Raw genomic sequence first — 18478 nt, forward strand, 5'->3', positions numbered from 1 at the left:
AACATGATATGAGCTCATTTTGGCAGAAAAACCTTTTGAAATTAGCACATTTGTGGAATCTGTTAGTAAATCTCACCTGTACCAATGGCAGGAAACGAAACAGAAGTGTAGGAACTCTTCACACACATTTGCAGTGCTTCCTTTACAGTCCTGTGGATTTTCACTGGGTCCGTCTGTCCGACAAGGTGAAGAATCTTTTTGCACTTTAGGTTTCCTGGTACTGTCATTATCATGCCTTGATTGGGCTGGGAACCTGGAGGGGCATTTTAATCAGAATCACAACCTAGTTATAGAACTAAATTAACCATAAACTAAGAATGAATGTTATAACAAACCAAAAGTTAATATTCTTACCAAGATATTGGCATTCTTCTAAAACAGCTACACCAGCTGCATCCAGGATTGCCTTTGATACTCCTATGAGGTTAAATTAAGTGAAAGGTTAGATGCTGTCAACCAATGTTTATCTTCATTTAATCTTCTAAATTAGTAAGTGCAACTAGACTTGAAGGTACATTGATTATTAACTTGTTTGACTATTCTAAACATGTATTTCTACCAATAAGTCTATATTAATTAAACAGCTTAAAGTTTCCATACATTCTGATCATTCACATTTTGCATGCCACAAGATTTGCCACAGAAAACCTGCTAAGCCTAGCCCACGAGCAGCCCACTTTGCTTTGTGTTAAAAAATGTTAAAAGTTACAAAAATATGGCAGTGCATGAACAGATATCACAATTTGAAAATAATAGCATGTGAGGTCAATGGGCATTGAGGTCAATTGGTGGGCAACCCCCGCATCCAATTCAATGCTTCAGCTACCTTAATCCATCTTTACTGATACCGGTATATAAAAAATCCCATGTAAAATAAACAACGCTTAGCCTTGTTGGTGGGCTAGTAAAGCCTAATGGCTCACCAAGCTTATAATACACTGGGGGAAACCCTGTCCCATATATCAAATAGAAAGTGATTCACCTGACTGGAGAGTGAAACTATCATTTGAAGAGTTGACGATGACATCAGTAGTTTCTTTAGTTATATCCCCAGCTACTGCCTGAATCGTCACATTTCCCAGTTTAGTCTCATACATTCCTGAACTGGAGACAACTTTAGAGAATTTGCCTGCTGGTAGACATAAACCACACAAATTTAACAATGAACTTATACAAATACTCAAGTTTTGTGTTACGTAAACTGAAATGAAACTGGAAAAAAAAATTACCTACCTGTGGTTTGTGAAGAATCTGCAGACGCTGGACCTGTAGCTGAAGGACCCGTGGCACTGGGAAACTTCTTCTTAAATTCATTCGTGAATACCTGCAAAATAAATTTGATATGTACTTTACCTTGTATATTTAACAAGTTTCCAAGAAACACTTGCAAGTGGAATAAGGCAAGTCCAGAAGCAAAAAAAAAAAAAAAAACTGTTGGTAAAACAACATGAACAGCTTTACCACCTGATAATGTTGTTCAATAAATTCTAAGCTGGTGCTGAATAATCTAACATAACATTGATTCTTATTTTTTTGTTACCTGAATAGTCTGTGTATCTCCAGGAAAAAGAACAACTGTAATCTTCTTTATATGCTTGGATTGTCTCTGGCTGCTGAATTCTAAGAATTTATCCAGCATCAAAGTGGCAACAAGATTTTTTGGAAAACCCAAGTTTCCGGTGCCAACAGCTGGGAAAGATATAGATGACAACCGAGCTTTCTCCGCCAAGTCCAAGCAATCTTTAAAGATCCCAGATAGGGTCTGAAAGACAAAGTATAACCCAGATTATATGGTAGTTTCTGTAATTTAAAAAGACATTTAAAATGCTCTATTCCGAAAGAAAATATTGTACCTTTTCAGCGGTCCCCTGGCCTTTATCCCAGCTTGGAGCGATTGCATGGAAAACTTGTTTGCTCTTCAGCTTGCAGCCGTCTGTAACAACAATCTCACCTGGTGATCCACTGGTTTTCTGACTGTGTACCAGCTGTTGAAGTTTGACTCCAGCCGCACTGAAGATGGCATTTGAAATCGCCCCTTTGTTCAATATAAGATCTTCTGCCACAGTGTTCACAATTACCTCTGTCTGAAAATAGGGTAGACTACATTTAAAGACATGTAACTTCACAATATTTTGTATGGGAAAAAAAATTCAATAATAAGTGGTAAAGACATAAGTCAAGAAAATATTTCTATCCTCACATATCTATTTCCTTTGGTCTGAATTTTGTAAAGCAAGAAAAACAAATTGAGTAGCATTCTGTGAGGCTCTTATACTTTTTAACAATATAGAGACCTTAAGTCAGTGCTTCTCAAATAGTGGGGCGGGCCCCCTTTGGGGGGCGCGGTGCGATACCTGGGGGGGCGTGTGATCCTGGGGAACAGGCTTTTTTTTGGCGTACTAGTATAAAGTATAATTGCGCACAGTAGGCAGCAGTGGCGCTCTCATTGTTACTTCTGTCACGTTTGCGACAGTGCAACATTTTACGACTTACCAGACAACAGGTTTGCCTTGGTTAGCAGTGTTAAGTCAACAAAAAGCTCCGACTGCGTTCTGTCTCTGGCCTCCGTTATTCAACAACCCCCAACATGAAAAAGTTTTTCACAGGGATGAAAAGAAAAGCGGAGAGAGACAAAGATAATGAGACAACAGAAAGTCAACCGAAAGCTAAGAAGAGGAAATACGACGAAGCGTATTTAGCTTGGCTTCACTGTGACTACAGTTGGAGAAGAGGAAAGACCGGTGTGTTTGCTGTGTCTAAAAATGCTCGCAGCGGACAGCATGAAGCCAAATAAATTAGCGCGTCACTTAAATATGTTACATCCCAATCACGCCGATAAGCCGCTAGAGTTTTTTCAGCGAAAAAAATGTTAATAAGGAAAAAATGTTATGCAGAGATGGATAGTCACGGTGGGGAGTGGGGGGCGCGAATAGTTTTCTTCTTGCTAGGGGGGGCGTAACGGAAAATAATTGAGAAGCACTGCCTTAAGTGAATGAATTTACATAAAGAACAATAATTCCTGACAGGATCCTGAGGCCAATTAAAAAAAATACCAACAACTTAACAGTGGTCTGCCATAAAAAAAAAAAAGGTTTTCTGTCTTCTCAAATAGCATTGCATCACATCAGTAATGGAATTTGCTTTATTAGGGGCCCACAGCTAGAAGCTATCTTCCTCTTTCTGTTATACAAAGGGAAGTCCACATGATGGAGTATTTAAATTTTAAACCATTTATCTTTAAATTAAACATTGAAAAACATGCATAGTTACCTTGGCAGCCTCAATATTCCCCTTTTTAAGAACGATGCTCAAGCCCTCTTTGGTCTGCCCTCGGCACAAGCTCGGGTCAGGTGGAACAAGCTTGTGTAATGGAGATTTCTGACTAACTTTAGGGATAGCATTTTGAGACGAAACACTAACTCCATGATTTCCAAACTCCTGCTTCACAGCACTTTCCAGACCAAGAGCAACACTGTCCTCATTGTCCACCAGATGAATGGTCTTCAGGGTGTTGTCATCGTACTTCTCATCACAGTAATCCTTCACTGCTCTAGCAATGGTAGATAGGCACAGATTGAGTGGGAAGCCGAGATTTCTGCTGATGGCAGGAAGGGCCACAGAAACACAGCCACACTTTTCAGCTTGTTCTAAGCTTTCTCTAACAGTTCTTTTCAACTGGGCCTCAGCCCTCTTTGGCTTTGCTTGATCAAAATGGGGTCCTACGGCATGGATCACTTTTTTGCAACGAAGCGTTCCCCCAGCATCTGTTACGACACAGTCTCCAGGTCGGAGTTTTCCCTTTACATTAATTATTTGGTCACAAATGACCTGTAATTGAGGGCCTGCAGCTTTTGAAAGGGACAAAGCAAGACCTGAGGTATGTTTCAAGTCATCAGTAGAAGGATTGACCACAGCATCCACAGAGTAACTGCACATGTCTGCCTTGGAGACCACTATTTCCACTCCATCGCTTGTCTGGACTTTGTAAACGGGTTGTTGCATCTGTATAAAGGTAAAGTCTTCTTCTTCATTCGATTTATCAGCCAGCTGAACCAGGCAGCCAGTTTCATTCTTAATACAAGAAGCAAAATATGATTCTTTTTCCTTAAAGAACTTCTTGACTCCAGGTTTTGTGACTTTGAAACTATCAAAGAACACAGAAGACAGCAGATCTTTGACTATGCTCTTGCAACCTTCCACAGCAGATCTACAGCCACTTAGGATGATTTCCTCTTTTCCGAAAGACACGTCCACCCCACCTTCTAGTTGCTTCAACCAGGGAGTCTGACTATTCAGGTACTCGATGATGACATTTGCTTCAACAGCAACAAATTCTTCAACATGAGCATTTTCTGTTATAAAGTCCTGTAGTTCACTGCTAACTTTGTCCACACTGTCCTTGTGACCGGACACTACCACTTGCTGTTGATGAGTTGTGATCTGAACTCTCATTCCTGACCCACCGTTTGCTGTTTCCTGCTGATGGACCAGCTGCTGCCACTCCGGCTTCTTCAGGACTTCAAGGTCTTCAACTTCTATATATTCAGATTTCAGGGTTTGGCTTAGATGATCTTGAGCATTCATCAGATCCTTGTCAGAAACAGCAACAAGCTGCACTCTCTGTGGACTGATCTCCAAGGCTGCTTTTATGCCATAGGCTGTTAGAAGTGCATCGGTGGCCTCCTCTTGCTGTTCATCCTTCAGCATGTCAAGCAAAAACTCATCCACTTCTAAATTCTGTCGCTTTAATCCTAATGTTGCGTTGCCTATCACCTGGGTTGCATTAATAATCTCATCCACAAATCCAGTTACTTTCAGAGCTTTCTTCTCGTGGTCGTATGACATTTTGAGTTCTGGGTACACTTGCAGGAGTTTATCCTGAAGACCATCTTGAGAAAGGATGTGGAACATCGATGGTGACACATTGATCTCTTGGGTTTTACTTAGTTTCTCTCTTCTGACCCTTTCCTTGATCCTGTCAAGAACTTCTGATATGGGTTTCTTGAGTGTGTTGACATCATTCTCAAGGCCGGCCACTGAAAGGATACCAGTGGTTTTATCAGAAACTACAACAACATCTTCCTTCTGCAGTTTCTCCTTAATCTTATTTTCAGACTCCTCCCATACTTCAGGGTCCAGGGAGAACTTGATGGATTTGTATTGTGACACAGCTTGAGAAAAGGCTGCTTTCACAGTGTTAGCCCACTCTTTGATGATGACTTTGGCGTCTTTTTGCTTCAACAATGAGGGCGAGGCACTGAGCCGGATGGCAGACTGTTCCAAGGTAATGTTGCAGAAATGTTTTTCCAAGTCACGGCCAACGGTCTCCACAGCTGCTTTGTGGTTAGCTAGGTATCTGAGGATAGCGGTGTCAATGGGCTCAGAGATGGCAGCAGGAAGCTTTGGTGACGGCTTATCTTTCCCATAAAGTGCTACTCCCAAAGATTTGTAGAACGGATAGACCTTGACTTCTTCCTTCTTTATTTCATGCTTCTTACCTAAGACTTTCTTAACATCTGTTGATTAAAACACAAAGTTACACTGCATAATTCTAAATTGGTAGTCACTTCTGTTGAACATAGAGCATACTATCAGAATGAACTGCAGTAATTAGAAAGTAGGGCAGGTTAATTACCTTGATGGTTCTTAAATTTGATGACAGCAGACTGTTCAGCTTCATTCAGTTGAACATCTTCCACATCTCCCCCTTTACTCTCAAAGTAGAGGCTCAGCATGTCTTCACTGCAGTCTGAAAGTCCTTCAACAACAACCTTATTTGTGGTCTCAAGGGGTCGGACTGATAACCCCTTCTTTGTAAACATCCGATTTTGAGGACATCGTTCTATGAACTCAGTGTTATCTGTGAAGTTAAAATAAAAACAAAATTTCAAGTTGTTCTAAACATTACTGAACATGTATAAACTGAGAGTGTGTGTACCTTTTCCACTCTGGAAAGTGACAACAGCAGATGAGATGTCAGGGATCAGTTCCAGGGTGTAGTCCTCGGAGGCAGTCGGAGAGCTTAGGTCTCTCAAAATGTTTTCCACCAACATTTCCAGAAATTCTGAGGTTAAAGAATCTGGAATATTCCCTACAACAGCCGACTTGGAGCACTGCTCATCATCGTCTGAATCATCACACCCCTTGAACTTTTTTGACTCGGTCTGATCTTCATCCACAGGTTTGGGTTCTTGAACTTTGGACTCTTTGTTGGTTCCTTCATGATCCGCTGTTATTGAAATATAAAAGATGAATGAGTAACGTGTTTTTTACTTACCACTGAAACTAGTCAATCAGAAGCAAACTATAGATTATTTTGAGCTAAAGAAAAGCTTCTAATAGATGGTCCATCTAATTAACACCTTAATGTGGACATATCATATTTACTTCAGTTGTACTTTTATTTAACTGAAGGAAGTTATGGACATCCACACATTGATTGGTTTTAAGTATCTTCTCAACACTTCAGTCGGTATATAATTACCTGGTGACATGGGGTGTGTATCATCTGCATAATTACGGTGACTTATCTTGTTATTTATTAAAATCTCAGCATGTTGATATTTAATAGGAGAGACCCCAACATGGAACCTTGGGGAATGCCACATGTGATTTTTTTTCAGCTCCAATGAAAACTTAACTATTGGCACAAAGAGTCGAGTACCAGAAAGTCTGACCAAGTCTCCAGTTCTAATAAAAAAGCAAAATAAAAACATGCAACTCAGAAGGTTTTCAAGTCTGGTAATGACTTTTTGTCTACAATAACTGTAAAACTTATTTTACAAGAAGAGTAAAAAACTTCCCATTTTAGCAAAAAGCTGTGGTACAATAGTTGCCATCAAACACTATAAACATTTTAAACCTCTGAAGCTTAAAATCAAAACCGAAAATATTTCTGACAATCAAAACTCAAAGTATCACTCATGACCAGCCGCAAGCACCTTGAAGCAACCATAAACATTTACTGTCCAACAAGGGAGCAGCTTTTATGTAACTTTTTGTAATCACCGGTTTTATTGTTATATGTAGGCTTATTCTTGTTCAAGAGATTTAGTAATAATTTTATGTGCATTGATGCAGACACGCCTTTAAAACAAGGTTATACTTACATCTTTGTCAAAACACAATAATTTATAGTAAGGTCATTATTATTATTAATATTATTATTTAGTCATTATTAGTGTTTTAGTTTGAAAGATTATATTAGATCACAAAAACATCTTTTGAGTACACAAAGCGAAACGTGGAACTTAAAGTAAATCCCATCATTATTTTTAATCTCCTTCAAATATGTTTTACTAATTTAATGCAGATTAGTAAAACATATTCAACCATATTCAGCCTGTTGTTTTGGAGGCAGTGGTAAAAACAGACAATCACAACCTTGTAGTTTGAAAATCTCTGTCTCCCTCTGCTGCAGTAAACTTAAAACAGCACAATACAGATCCAGCTGCTCTCAAACGCCTGAGATGTTGGTTAAGAGAACATCATAAAGTTAGAGATCAGATCTGGAATAAAGTTCTGGAGATGTTTAAAGCAGGTTTAGGCTATAAAAATGTTTCTAAAGCTTTGAACATCTCATGGAAATGTGGAAGACGGAGCTTTGATCAGACTAGAACAAATTTAACTTTTTGGTTAAAATGCAAAACGCTACATGTAATGGAAAACTATCACTGCACATCATTCTGAACACACCGTCCCCACTGTCAAAAATGGTGGTGGCAGCATCATGCTGATGGATGGGGCCAATACAGGGCAATGTCGGACAAAAACTTGTGGGATCCGTAAAAGACTTGAGACTGGGGCTGAGATTCACCTTCCAGCAGGACAACCAAACATAAAGGAACGGGTCACAATGGGAAGCTTTAAAACATCCCGTCAGAATGGCCCAGTCAAAGTCTGAAAACTGTTATTCACAAACGCTTTTATTCTCACTGAGTTTAAGTTGTTTGGCAAAGAACAGGCAAAACTTTCAGTCACTGGACGATTGAAGCTGGAAGAGACAAACACTAAGACTTGCAGCTGGATTTGCATCAGAAGGTGGGTTTGCACACCACACTTTTCAGCTTTTTTTTTGTTGTAAAAATGTTTTGAATCATGTATACTTTTGTATATATGTATAAGTTCCAGGGGTGTGAATACTTTTGCAAGCCGCTTTATTAAATAAACGTCACATTATTGGCAGATATTTCCTTCATGGGTACTTACACTTTTTGCTGTCTTTATCAGCTGAATCCTCCTGTTTGAAACAGATTTAAGACATTTTAGACATTTTGGTTGGGCAATGCTGATGAATTACACATTGAAGAACTGGTTAGAAGAGGAAGAAATATCCTCAAACACAGAAAGCAAAAGGACAAAAGCAGGAATGAAATCAGACAGAAACTTCTTGGATTCTGATCAGTCATGTGACTTGCAGTAAACAATGAGAGCCCTGCAGGGTGAGGTCTTCAATAGCAGCTCAGAGTTTAAACAAAAAGCTAAGAAAGTGACCAAAGGTCCAGCACTGCTCAGGTCAGCGTCATCAGACATGATAAAAGCCATAAAAGTAAACATGAAATGAGTTTACCGATTAACAGACATGAAATAAATCAGTTGTCCCATAAAGACAAATATGAACATTTTTACAGCAGCTGAAGGTGAGAGTTACATCACTGCCAGGCATTTATGAGATTACAGGAAGTAACTCAGATTACAGCAGTTTTCCATTAATAATTCTAATAATATTCCATTAATCATAAGACAAGAAGGACTCATAGCATGTAAGTTAACTTCTTTAAGTCTAAACTCTCACCTGTTTGTGTCGTCCCTCTGCAGGAAGGCGCACTGTCATCTTTAACACTCCTTCACCCAAACTGATCTGGTGTCTCTCTTTGCTCAGGACATTTTTCTGGTCTGAGGGAGAGACCAGGTTCAGTCCAGCAGGTTTTTACTCAGGACTGGTCATTGATCTGACAGTCTGGACTCACCCTCCTCTCTGCGGAAGCGCAGCAGCGCAGTTTGTCTCCCGGGCTCATAGTCCACCTCGCAGTCTCCTCCGCCGGACTTTTTACTCTGGAAATATTTCACCAGTTTATTTTTCAGCCTCGGTGTGTTGCTGTCTTCCAGCTCCACTAGGACAGGGAAGGCGTATTCCCCCGCCATGGCGCTGGCTCCTCTCCTTTCTGACCGGACTGAAAACTTTCGGTTTTGTTTCTGGTGAAACGGCGGGAGGCGGACTTCTTACTGACGCAGCTGCGGGGCTTTGCGGGATTGGCGCAGAGGGAGTCGCGGCAGGAAGAGCGACATGTTTTCTGCCTTTAGTTTGGAGACTTATTAACCAGTGGAACCAGTTAGAACTGGTCCACACCCAGTTTACTTTCAGTTTGTCACTCGGGACTTTCCGCCAGGCAGGTGAGCGACTCGCCTCTTCTTCTCTTTTAAACCAAAGTTTCTTTTATGATTAACGCCTTGAGTTTATTCAACATTAACATGTTTAGTCGTTCATAATTCGCATTTAGATCATAAGGTTTGTTCTCACTGACAGAGACGCGATGATCGGGAAAATGGCGACACGAACCTGAGAGCATTGAGTTGATGTCTGTTTGGTCAACTTGTTAAGATTCAGTTTTGATGCATTTGCCTGCAGATTTGCGTAAACATGCAAATATTAAATGTAACAATTAAACTAGAAACCAGCATGATTACTTTATAGGTGTTTCTGTTCTGGCTGTGTGAAACCAAGTTAATGATTATTTGATCTGAAGATCTTTTATTTCAGTCATCTGTCTCCCTCTGCTGGACTAAATTAAAATGACATTTAAGTTTCGTTACTAAAGTCATGAGAATGTATTATTGTGCCCAAGAATGATCATTTTAGACCTGAAGCAAACAATAAAAAGCCAACATTTTAATCTGAAAAATTACATTTTGTAAAATCTTTCTTGATCCTTAGAGGGAAGCAAATGATGCAGCTTGCATCATCATGAATGTTTTCAATTCAAACTGTTCTCCTTTGTCTCCTGTTGTGGGTTTCATTGTTTTTATGATGAACAAAAGTTGCAGTTTGATATATTATCTACTTTAACTATTACAGCTCACATAACTCACAAATAGAACAAAATATTAAACTAATTTATTTCTCTTACTGTAACAATTTCTTGTGATTATTTTAAACCAATATTATCGTTTGGTAATGTTGGTACCAAAGGATAATTCAAAGTATCAGTTGATATGTCAGCAGATACTGGACATTTACTATTTAGGTTAGTTTTTAACCACTCCATAAAGAGCCAGTGTATGTGATTTTATAAAAACGTCATGAAATAACACTATTTGCAGAAATATGGTGTCTTTGGCACAAACCCAAAACCTTTTTGGCGAGTGTAGAGGGTCAATAATCAGAAACTTGATTTAATATCAGAAAATAGATCAACATCTCCTGCAAAGATCTTCATAAATCTCATTTAATTGAGTCTTCATGGTGTTGCGTATGATCTTTCCACAGGTTTGCTAAGAAACGATGGCCAGTAAACTGGACATTCCTCTACATGAGGCGTCACTCAGCATTGTGAGAAGATGTCCAACCGATCTGTGTGACATCATCAACAGTAAATTCGGATGTGTGGCCACCGTCGAGGGTGTGGAGAACGAGAGCAGGACTTCACACCAGAGACCTGCAACCATTAAGCCAGAGAAAAGAAAAGAGTTCATGACGCGTTCAGGTGTAAAGGTTTCTGTGTGGAAGGCTGATCTCACCAATTTCCATGCTGATGCTGTTGTGAATGCAGCTAATGAAGATTTACACCATTTTGGAGGCCTTGCTATGGCTCTGTCTAAAGCTGGTGGTCCTCAAATCCAAAAGGAGTCTGATGATTATATTAAAAAGAATGGTAAATTAAAAACCGGGGAGGCAGTTGCTCTGGGTCCAGGGTCACTGCCATGCAAAACGATAATTCATGCTGTGGGTCCATATCTGTCGTCAAGTCCTTCCCAACATGATATGCACAAAGCTACAGATTTGCTACAGAAAGCCATCTGGAATATTCTCTATAAAGTTGATGAATTCCGTCTGGCGACTGTTGCCATTCCTGCTATAAGCTCCGGGTTGTTCAACTACCCACTGGCAGAATGTGCCGACACCATAGTGTCAACTATAAAAACCTTCTGCGACAATCTGACTCGCCAGAACCATCGTCCCAAAGAAATCTTCCTTGCCAACCACGATGAGCCCACAGTGCGGGAAATGGAGAGAGCATGCAATCGGATATTCAGTCCTCACCAGACGCAAACTTACAGCAGTGCTGCAGCACAAAACACCCGAAGCACCGGAAACGCCCCACAGCCTTCAGTCAAGATCGGTAATGTCCTTCTGACTCTGAAGAAGGGAAAAATTGAAGAACAAAACGTAAGCATTAATTTAAAAATATTTATGTTCAATAATGTCAAGTAGAGTTTCAATTACTTAAAGAGGCAGGATTGTGTAAAATCAACTTTTTTCAGCTTTACATCATGTTATAATGCCTTTATTTTATTTTTTTATCTAAAACAAAGGGTCAAGGCTTTCAAAGGATTGATTCTGTCATGCATTTTTGAGAAATCTTTTACTCTTCATGGCAAACATTCAGCTGTGAGAAATGCCTGGGTGGACCTAGCCCCGCCTTCGATTCACAGCTCCTCCTTGTTTCCAAGTTTCTGCCTCACAGAGCCGCTCTTCCTCACGACTCTGCTCCTTCAGACTAGTAGAAGCAATTAGCAAACAAGCTGAGTTCAGGATACGAGCTACTTTTCAGAGCAATTTGCTTATATTCATTCCTGGTAGAAATGTGCAATACATGTTTGAACATTTTAGAATCAAACAGATTTACTATGGAACAGGATTTACTATCAAGAGGAAGAATAATACAGAAATCAAGAGTAATATGACTGAAAAACAAACTTTGGCTCCGTTGTTTGTTTGTTTTGGTTTTTTTCTCCGCCGCTCTCTGCTTCACGTTGTCACGGTTGCTAGGCAACATAAGGTATGCTAAGGTGGGGGCGGGGACAGTTGACCTGTCCGACTTCACTGCTTTTCTCTTCCGGTCTTCATTTCTTCGCAAGGATGCAGCCCCTGAATTAGGGCACAGCTAGACACCCAATTTCAAAGTGTTAAATCAGAAAGTAAAATTTATTTTAAGTCATATCTGATAGAGCATTTTTATAACAAACAAAGATATAAATTGTTAATTAATTGTGCTACAAAATGTCACAATGTGCCTTCAAAACACATAATACTGCCCCTTAAACACTTAATTATTGAAACTGCCACAAAGTTTATGGTGGTCTGAATTAAATTCACTCCTGTCTTTGTTCTTTGTTTCTTTAGACAGATGTCATTGTAAACACTGCATCGGACGATCGGGAACTGAACCAAGGTCAAATTTCCAAAGCAATATTGCACAAAGCTGGCTATGAAATCCAAAAAGAAATGGCCAAAGCTGTTAAGAAGGGTAATATCTACTGCACAAAAAGTTATAGGCTGAAGTGCAAAGAGGTGTATCATGCGATTTGCACTGAAAAGAGCAGGACTTCTGCAGGATCCGTAGCATCTCAACAGGTACGTCTTTCATTTCTTGGTATTTGACTCAAAATACAAATCTCTTTTTCTGCTTTGATTTGAGTTCCTGTCTTTGTATCCCTATATTACAGTTACTCCACGATTCGGTGTTTGAGTGTTTAGTAGAAGCCACAATAAAACAACACCACTCAATCTCCTTTCCTGCAATCGGCACCGGAAATCTCGGATTCTCTAAAAACGATTCTGCCTCCGTTATGTCAAAAACTGTAGCTGAATTTGCTGAACGGAGTCGGAGCAAGCTGGACGTTTACTTTGTAATTTTTCCATCAGATCATGATACATACCAGGTATTTTTATAAAACTTCATCTGAATGATATCAATATAATGCATTTACTGTTGCATAAAACGTTTCAGAAATGTCACAGTACAGATAATCATTTGGAAGATGGTTCTCTTGCTTTAAAAAAATCTCACACTTTCACCTTAAATCACAAAGCCGTCTTCTGTGTGAATTAATTGTAAATAACATAAAAAAACAATTTTTTTCTAGGCTTTTGAAGCTGAAATAAAAGCTCTTCTGGAAAGAGTATCAAACTTCATGTTGGCAACAGGTAACTAAATTTACTATTTTACATAAATCAATTTCTTGACATCTGTGTTTTGATATTGTGTGGACTTGATGGGTTATTACCAACATCTGGTGAGACTTCAGTGTCAGCTCCACCTTCAGAAACGTTGCATCTTAAATCTCAATACAGAAAATACTACTGGAATAAGTTTAAAAGCTTATTATTGTGAAGCCTGAATTCATCTTTTTAACTGATGTGTTTCAAGGTCACCTAACATGCTTCCTTGAACAGGTTAGGATAGATTCCTGGTTTGTACAAAACATGTCTGATTCTTAGATAATGAGATTTTAGTTGCTTTATGGTATCTTGTCACTTTAAATCCTAATAATCTGCTGCTACCTCCCCGGCCCCCCAACTCAATATTTACATTCGCACATGAAAATGGCTGCAAACACACGTGCAGTTATACAGGCTTACAGCTTTGAAAAGCACTAGTAGAGCCTCCTGCATAACCAGCAACAATGCAGCAAGTGGTTTCTGGATGGCAAGTCAATAACAAAACACTTGGCTTTTCCAGCAGCCATTGTAGAGGGCATACAGCGGTAAAATGAGCTGACCAAACATGCTGGGGCTCAGCTGGGGTTGCTAGGTAAGGGGGGAGAACTCTGCCGATTTGTGATGTTATATTCTCCAAAAAATACTAACTTATTGCCAAAAAGACAGCTGGGTGTTTGTTTTTTTTACTTTGGTTTGCATTTAGAAGCAGTTGAGACTGAAAAGGAAATACAAAAATATACAAAATGTGAATTTTACATAATGGATCCCATTTAAAGTAATTTGTTGTGATGTTTTCCTTTAAAATCCATCTAAGCTGCACAAGAGTTATGATTTCCTGATCAAGATAATGCATCTAAAGTACTCATAAATTATCTTTTTTTGTGTTTATAACTTGTTCATCAGCATCTGGGCCAGAAGACTTCCACACCACAAGAGGTTCAACCCCAAAGATCATCCTGCTTGGTCCCTCCGATGAATCAAAACACGAGGCTAAGAAGTGGTTAACTGACCTCTTTAAGCATAAGCCCATCGAGATTAACAACAACTTCATCTCACACTTTAGTGAGGGAGACCACCGGATTCTGGCCCATTTAGCTGATAGTGGGTTGCGCATTGAGGAGTTTTTCTCACAGGGTCATGCATGTCTAACAATAAAGGGAAAACTGGAGGAAAACGCCATCATTGCCGCCCTCCAGGTGGAGGCCTTGCTCTGCAAAATCCACAAAGATTTTATAGCAGAAGAAGAACATCAGCTGAGGATGCTGACAGACATGAAAGTTTCTGGAGAGAAGAAAACAGTTGATCAAAAAAGCAAGGAATTTTCAGAGCGAATAAAGCCTTTCAAAGCTAATCTGTGGGTAGAAAAGGTACAGTACATAAAACCATCTGGAGATATTATAGAGATTTATCAGACATTTTAGGACAATTGTTTATGAAGTAAACTGAGAGCACTGCAGATTCACAGTGAAGTATTTTATGTTTAGGTGGACAAAGTGGAGAATGATGCTCTGGAGGAAATGTTCAACCGGAAGAAGAAGCAGCTTCGTTGCTCCTTAACTAAAACGATGTTCCAACGCGTCCCTGCTCAGTTCTGTGAGATGATCAGCAGAATTGGATTCCATGCAGAGTGCGCACCGCCTGACGGTATGCTATGCTAACACCACCGCTAGTGTGAAAGGATATAGTCAGAATAACATAATAACCAGAATTACAAAAGAAGGACAAAAAAAAAAGACATACAAATAAGTTTTTAAAATTCATTTGGAAACATGAAAGACTTAAAATATTTAAAATAGACTTTGTTTTAGCTTTTCGTCATGTTCTAATGTTATTCCCTCACCAATAAACCTGGAGTGTTGCCTTGAATCTTTCAGGCATGTTTGAGAAATCCTTTAATCTCTAAGGCAACCATTCAGCGGTGCAAAGAGCCCAGGTGGACTTAGCTCCGCCCTTGAGATGCTGCTTCTCCCCACCCCCTTCCTCTGCTCCTTCAGACTAGCCAGCAGCAGTTAGCAAACACCTGGTGGAACTGTTGAGGTCATTATAGGAGCCACTTCTCAGAGCAATGCTGGTGAAAACATGGTGATGTTGTGATGGCTAACACATCCCAACATGGCTAACGGAGGATGTTAGCCATGTTGGCTAACATCCCAACATGACTTCAGGAAGTCATGTTGGGATGACTTCCTGAAGTCGGAGGTCCAGAAAAAGCAGGAGTTTGTAAAGAGGCAAAGACACAATTGGAAGGTCTTACAGCACAAATAAGGAAGTAAAATTTCTCTGAAGTCATATTTGATACGTGCAGCATTTTTATAACAGACATTTCAAAAATACAAAATCTTTAGTTTTGATCTAATTTCTAGTATTTTGGTACTCTTGAAATAAGACAAAACTAACTTATAATTAACTTTTCAGCAAAATGTAGAATCTTATTTTGAGTCAGTAATTCCTTAATATTGATGAGAAAGTGCTAGTGAAATTGGCAGATAAATTCTCAACTTATAGAAAAAAAATTTCCGGCACAAGTTAACTAATCTTCCACAGGAACTTGTAGTTTTTCATCAATATGAAGGAATTGTTGACTCAAAACAAGATGCAATCTTTTGCTTTAATGTTACTTAGAGGTTAGTTTTGTCTATTTCAAGTGTACTAAGAGTAAGACAAACTACTAAGACAAAAATCTTGGTACGATTGTGTTTTTGCAGTGTATGTGCCTGAAAAACACAACACTGCCCCTTTAAGACAAGTTCTTGTTATAGTTTTTGTTCGTCAAATGAAATTGTTACCACCATGATTTAAAATAAGAGCTAATTCAGTAATCTGAGCCACTGGGATCATGTTGCTGTTGAAGTGAAGAAGTCTGAGAACCAAACCCTGCAGAACTCTGTGTTTAATCAGGAAATGTGACACATTGACACTGCAATGAATCTCCTTCTGGTTGCAGATCCAAAGTATGGAGAGGGAATCTACTTCGCAGGCCGCATAACAACAGCGTTGGACCTGTGGAGGGAGAAAGGGGAGGAGTACCTGTACTTTGTGGAGGCTGAAGTTCTGCTGGGAAACTCGGCTAAAGGTGAACGAGGATTTATTCTTCCTCCTCCGGTTGGAAAAGGTTCCTACATTCTCTATGACAGCGTGTCTGGAGGATCTGATGTCTCTGTTATCTTCAGCGGTTATCAGGCTTTGCCAAAGTACATCATCACATGCAAGAAGAATTCACATTCTTCCTTAATATAAAACGTTTTACTCATTTTGGTTTGAAATCAGAATCTGATTGCAGAAAAATTGATCAAGAAGAATCTCCAGGAAGTAAACTAGTTTAATGTAAATTCACTTTTAGCCTCAGAGAAAGGTTTCAAAATAAACTTGTATGCTGACTTAGAAACTAAAAGGTTTTTTGTTATTAAAAATGTTGATTTTCATATTCAGTATAAGCAGAACAAATATCACGTTAGTCTTATTATATCTTTGGTTCAGAATCATGCTTTTATTATTTTATGATTTATTTCATCTTTTTTGAAGTTATTAGATTTCAACAAAAGTTTTATAATCATCTGTTTGCTGATGAAAAGTGTTAAGTATGTTAAACCAAAATCATTATTTGGGATCAAATCAGTAAAATCATCAGTTTATTTGACTTTATAAATGTAGCATCAGTCTTTCTATTCTCTATAAAAAGCTCAGTATCAGTTGATGCCTTACAGCGAATCTGCATGTCTATTTCTAAGGGATCTTTGTCTAAATTTGTGTAAACATTGTACTAATGCTGCTGTAAGTAAATAAATCTCAATAAAGTTGGAAAGGAACAGCAGTGTGACCAGTTTCTGTTCATCTGAAGATGAAACTACTATTATTTAAAACTCAGCTGCCTGTAATCTAACAAATGAGGACATTTCAGGATCATTCTGGTCCGAAACGTGTGAATTAATCTCAAACCAACAAACAAAGACCCAGAGAAGGTTCTGCTGAAGCTGGCAAGCCGAGCGTTCAGTCTAATTTAAAATTACATTCAGCATAATCGTACATAATTCCAAAAAAAATGAAGAGAAACATTTAAGATTTATTTTGGAGAGAGGAAGTCTTATTTTGAAGGATCTGGTGTTGCCATCTTGCCTTACATTGACTTCAGCTGCTAGGATACAAGTAAACAACTGAACAGAAAATGTTCAGGAGACATCAGAGCAGAAGCTTCCTGTCCTGTAATCACGGGCCGCTCAGCGAGGAAGAAGCCAGAACTCTAACAGAAGCACAAAAAGCCAGATTGAAGCTTGAGATAAAGATTTTCATCTTTTAGAGACATGAAGAAAGAAAAGTGTAAATATCTGGGCATAGCGACCATCTGGAGGGAGAACAGGGAAGTTTGTACCGACCTTCCTGCGGTGGCAGCATCATGCTGTGGGGCTGTCTTGCTGCACCTTCCAGACGACATCATGAGGAAAAACATCGTGCAGAAATATTGCAGCAACATATTAAGACAGCAGCCAGGAAAATGCTAATGTGTGTGAATTTGTAAATAGTATCACCGTGTTTTATGTCAGAAACAGTTTTTTTATTTTTTATTAGCGCTTTGAGGTTTCTGTGCATTAAATCTGTTCTATAAATACAGTTTGTAACATCAGAAAACACAAGATGTGGCCTTTAACTAGACCGCTTCCATCAGGGAAGGCTTTTACTGGCGTGTTTCCACGACTAACATCCAGACAGTACCGACTAAAAAAACAAGATCTGACCGAGTTCCTCTATAAAGAGAAATTTAAACTAAAAGTTTGAACAGCCACAATAAAACAAAGTTTCACAGTTGAGGACAAACAGGACGTTTACACAGATTATAGGAGATTACAGCAGCTGTACATGTAGCCTGCACTGCAAAAACACAAAATCCTGCCGAGGATTTCTCTTTAGTTTCTACTACAAATATCTTAGTACATTTAAAATAAGAAAACTAACTTACAAGTAACTTTTTGGCAAGAATTAGGAGCTTTTTTCAAGTCAATAATCTTAAAAACTACAACTTATAAGTGGAACAAGATATTTTTCCCATATTATAAATTAAAGACATAAGTCATAAATATATTTATATAATAATTCTTCCAACTTCAAGTGTCCGACAGAATATCAGTTTCATTTCCACCGTTGGACCATTTCTGAGTTTGAAAAGTCAAAAGTTTGAGATTAATTTCATACATTTTAATATTAAGAAAATTTTCAAAAATTGAAAATGTTCAACTTTTGAAACTCTGAAAATTCTCCAAAAAATTTAGATTTTTGACTTAAAACTCAGAAATTTCCATGTTTTTTACAAGAAAATTTCTGGGA

The 18478-nt window shown here is 38.8% G+C and overlaps 2 protein-coding genes across 3 annotated transcripts in view; one reads left to right on the forward strand and one right to left on the reverse strand.

Annotated features, from left to right (window-relative positions):
- The window catches only part of parp14rs1 (poly(ADP-ribose) polymerase family member 14-related sequence 1), a 13542-nt gene extending 4306 nt beyond the window's left edge, over nt 1-9236 (reverse strand). Inside the window, exons 1-12 of one of the 2 annotated variants that reach the window (XM_055052763.1) lie at nt 8970-9236; nt 8795-8895; nt 8209-8239; nt 5939-6229; nt 5636-5860; nt 3271-5516; nt 1854-2084; nt 1541-1762; nt 1234-1324; nt 983-1129; nt 355-417; nt 77-253 (exon numbers count right to left, since the gene is read on the reverse strand). In XM_055052763.1, the coding sequence (XP_054908738.1) occupies nt 77-253; nt 355-417; nt 983-1129; nt 1234-1324; nt 1541-1762; nt 1854-2084; nt 3271-5516; nt 5636-5860; nt 5939-6229; nt 8209-8239; nt 8795-8895; nt 8970-9144 (4000 nt within the window). In that variant the 5' untranslated portion in view covers nt 9145-9236. Of the gene's footprint in view, nt 1-76; nt 254-354; nt 418-982; nt 1133-1233; nt 1325-1540; nt 1763-1853; nt 2085-3270; nt 5517-5635; nt 5861-5938; nt 6230-8208; nt 8240-8794; nt 8896-8969 lie in introns of both variants that reach the window. The other variant, XM_055052762.1, reaches the window with a different exon arrangement.
- Nucleotides 1-16968, forward strand: part of parp9 (poly(ADP-ribose) polymerase family member 9) — a 27209-nt gene extending 10241 nt beyond the window's left edge. The window contains exons 2-9 of the mRNA XM_055052768.1: nt 9109-9393; nt 10487-11386; nt 12344-12574; nt 12667-12882; nt 13087-13147; nt 14066-14529; nt 14647-14806; nt 16107-16968. Coding sequence (XP_054908743.1) covers nt 10502-11386; nt 12344-12574; nt 12667-12882; nt 13087-13147; nt 14066-14529; nt 14647-14806; nt 16107-16399 — 2310 coding nt within the window. The 5' untranslated portion in view covers nt 9109-9393; nt 10487-10501 and the 3' untranslated portion in view covers nt 16400-16968. The remainder of the gene's footprint in view (nt 1-9108; nt 9394-10486; nt 11387-12343; nt 12575-12666; nt 12883-13086; nt 13148-14065; nt 14530-14646; nt 14807-16106) is intronic.
- Nucleotides 16969-18478: the final 1510 nt, after the last annotated feature.

Source organism: Poeciliopsis prolifica, unplaced genomic scaffold (genome assembly GCF_027474105.1).
Source record: "Poeciliopsis prolifica strain line A6 unplaced genomic scaffold, Auburn_PproV2 SCAFFOLD036, whole genome shotgun sequence".
Lineage (NCBI taxonomy): Eukaryota > Metazoa > Chordata > Actinopteri > Cyprinodontiformes > Poeciliidae > Poeciliopsis > Poeciliopsis prolifica.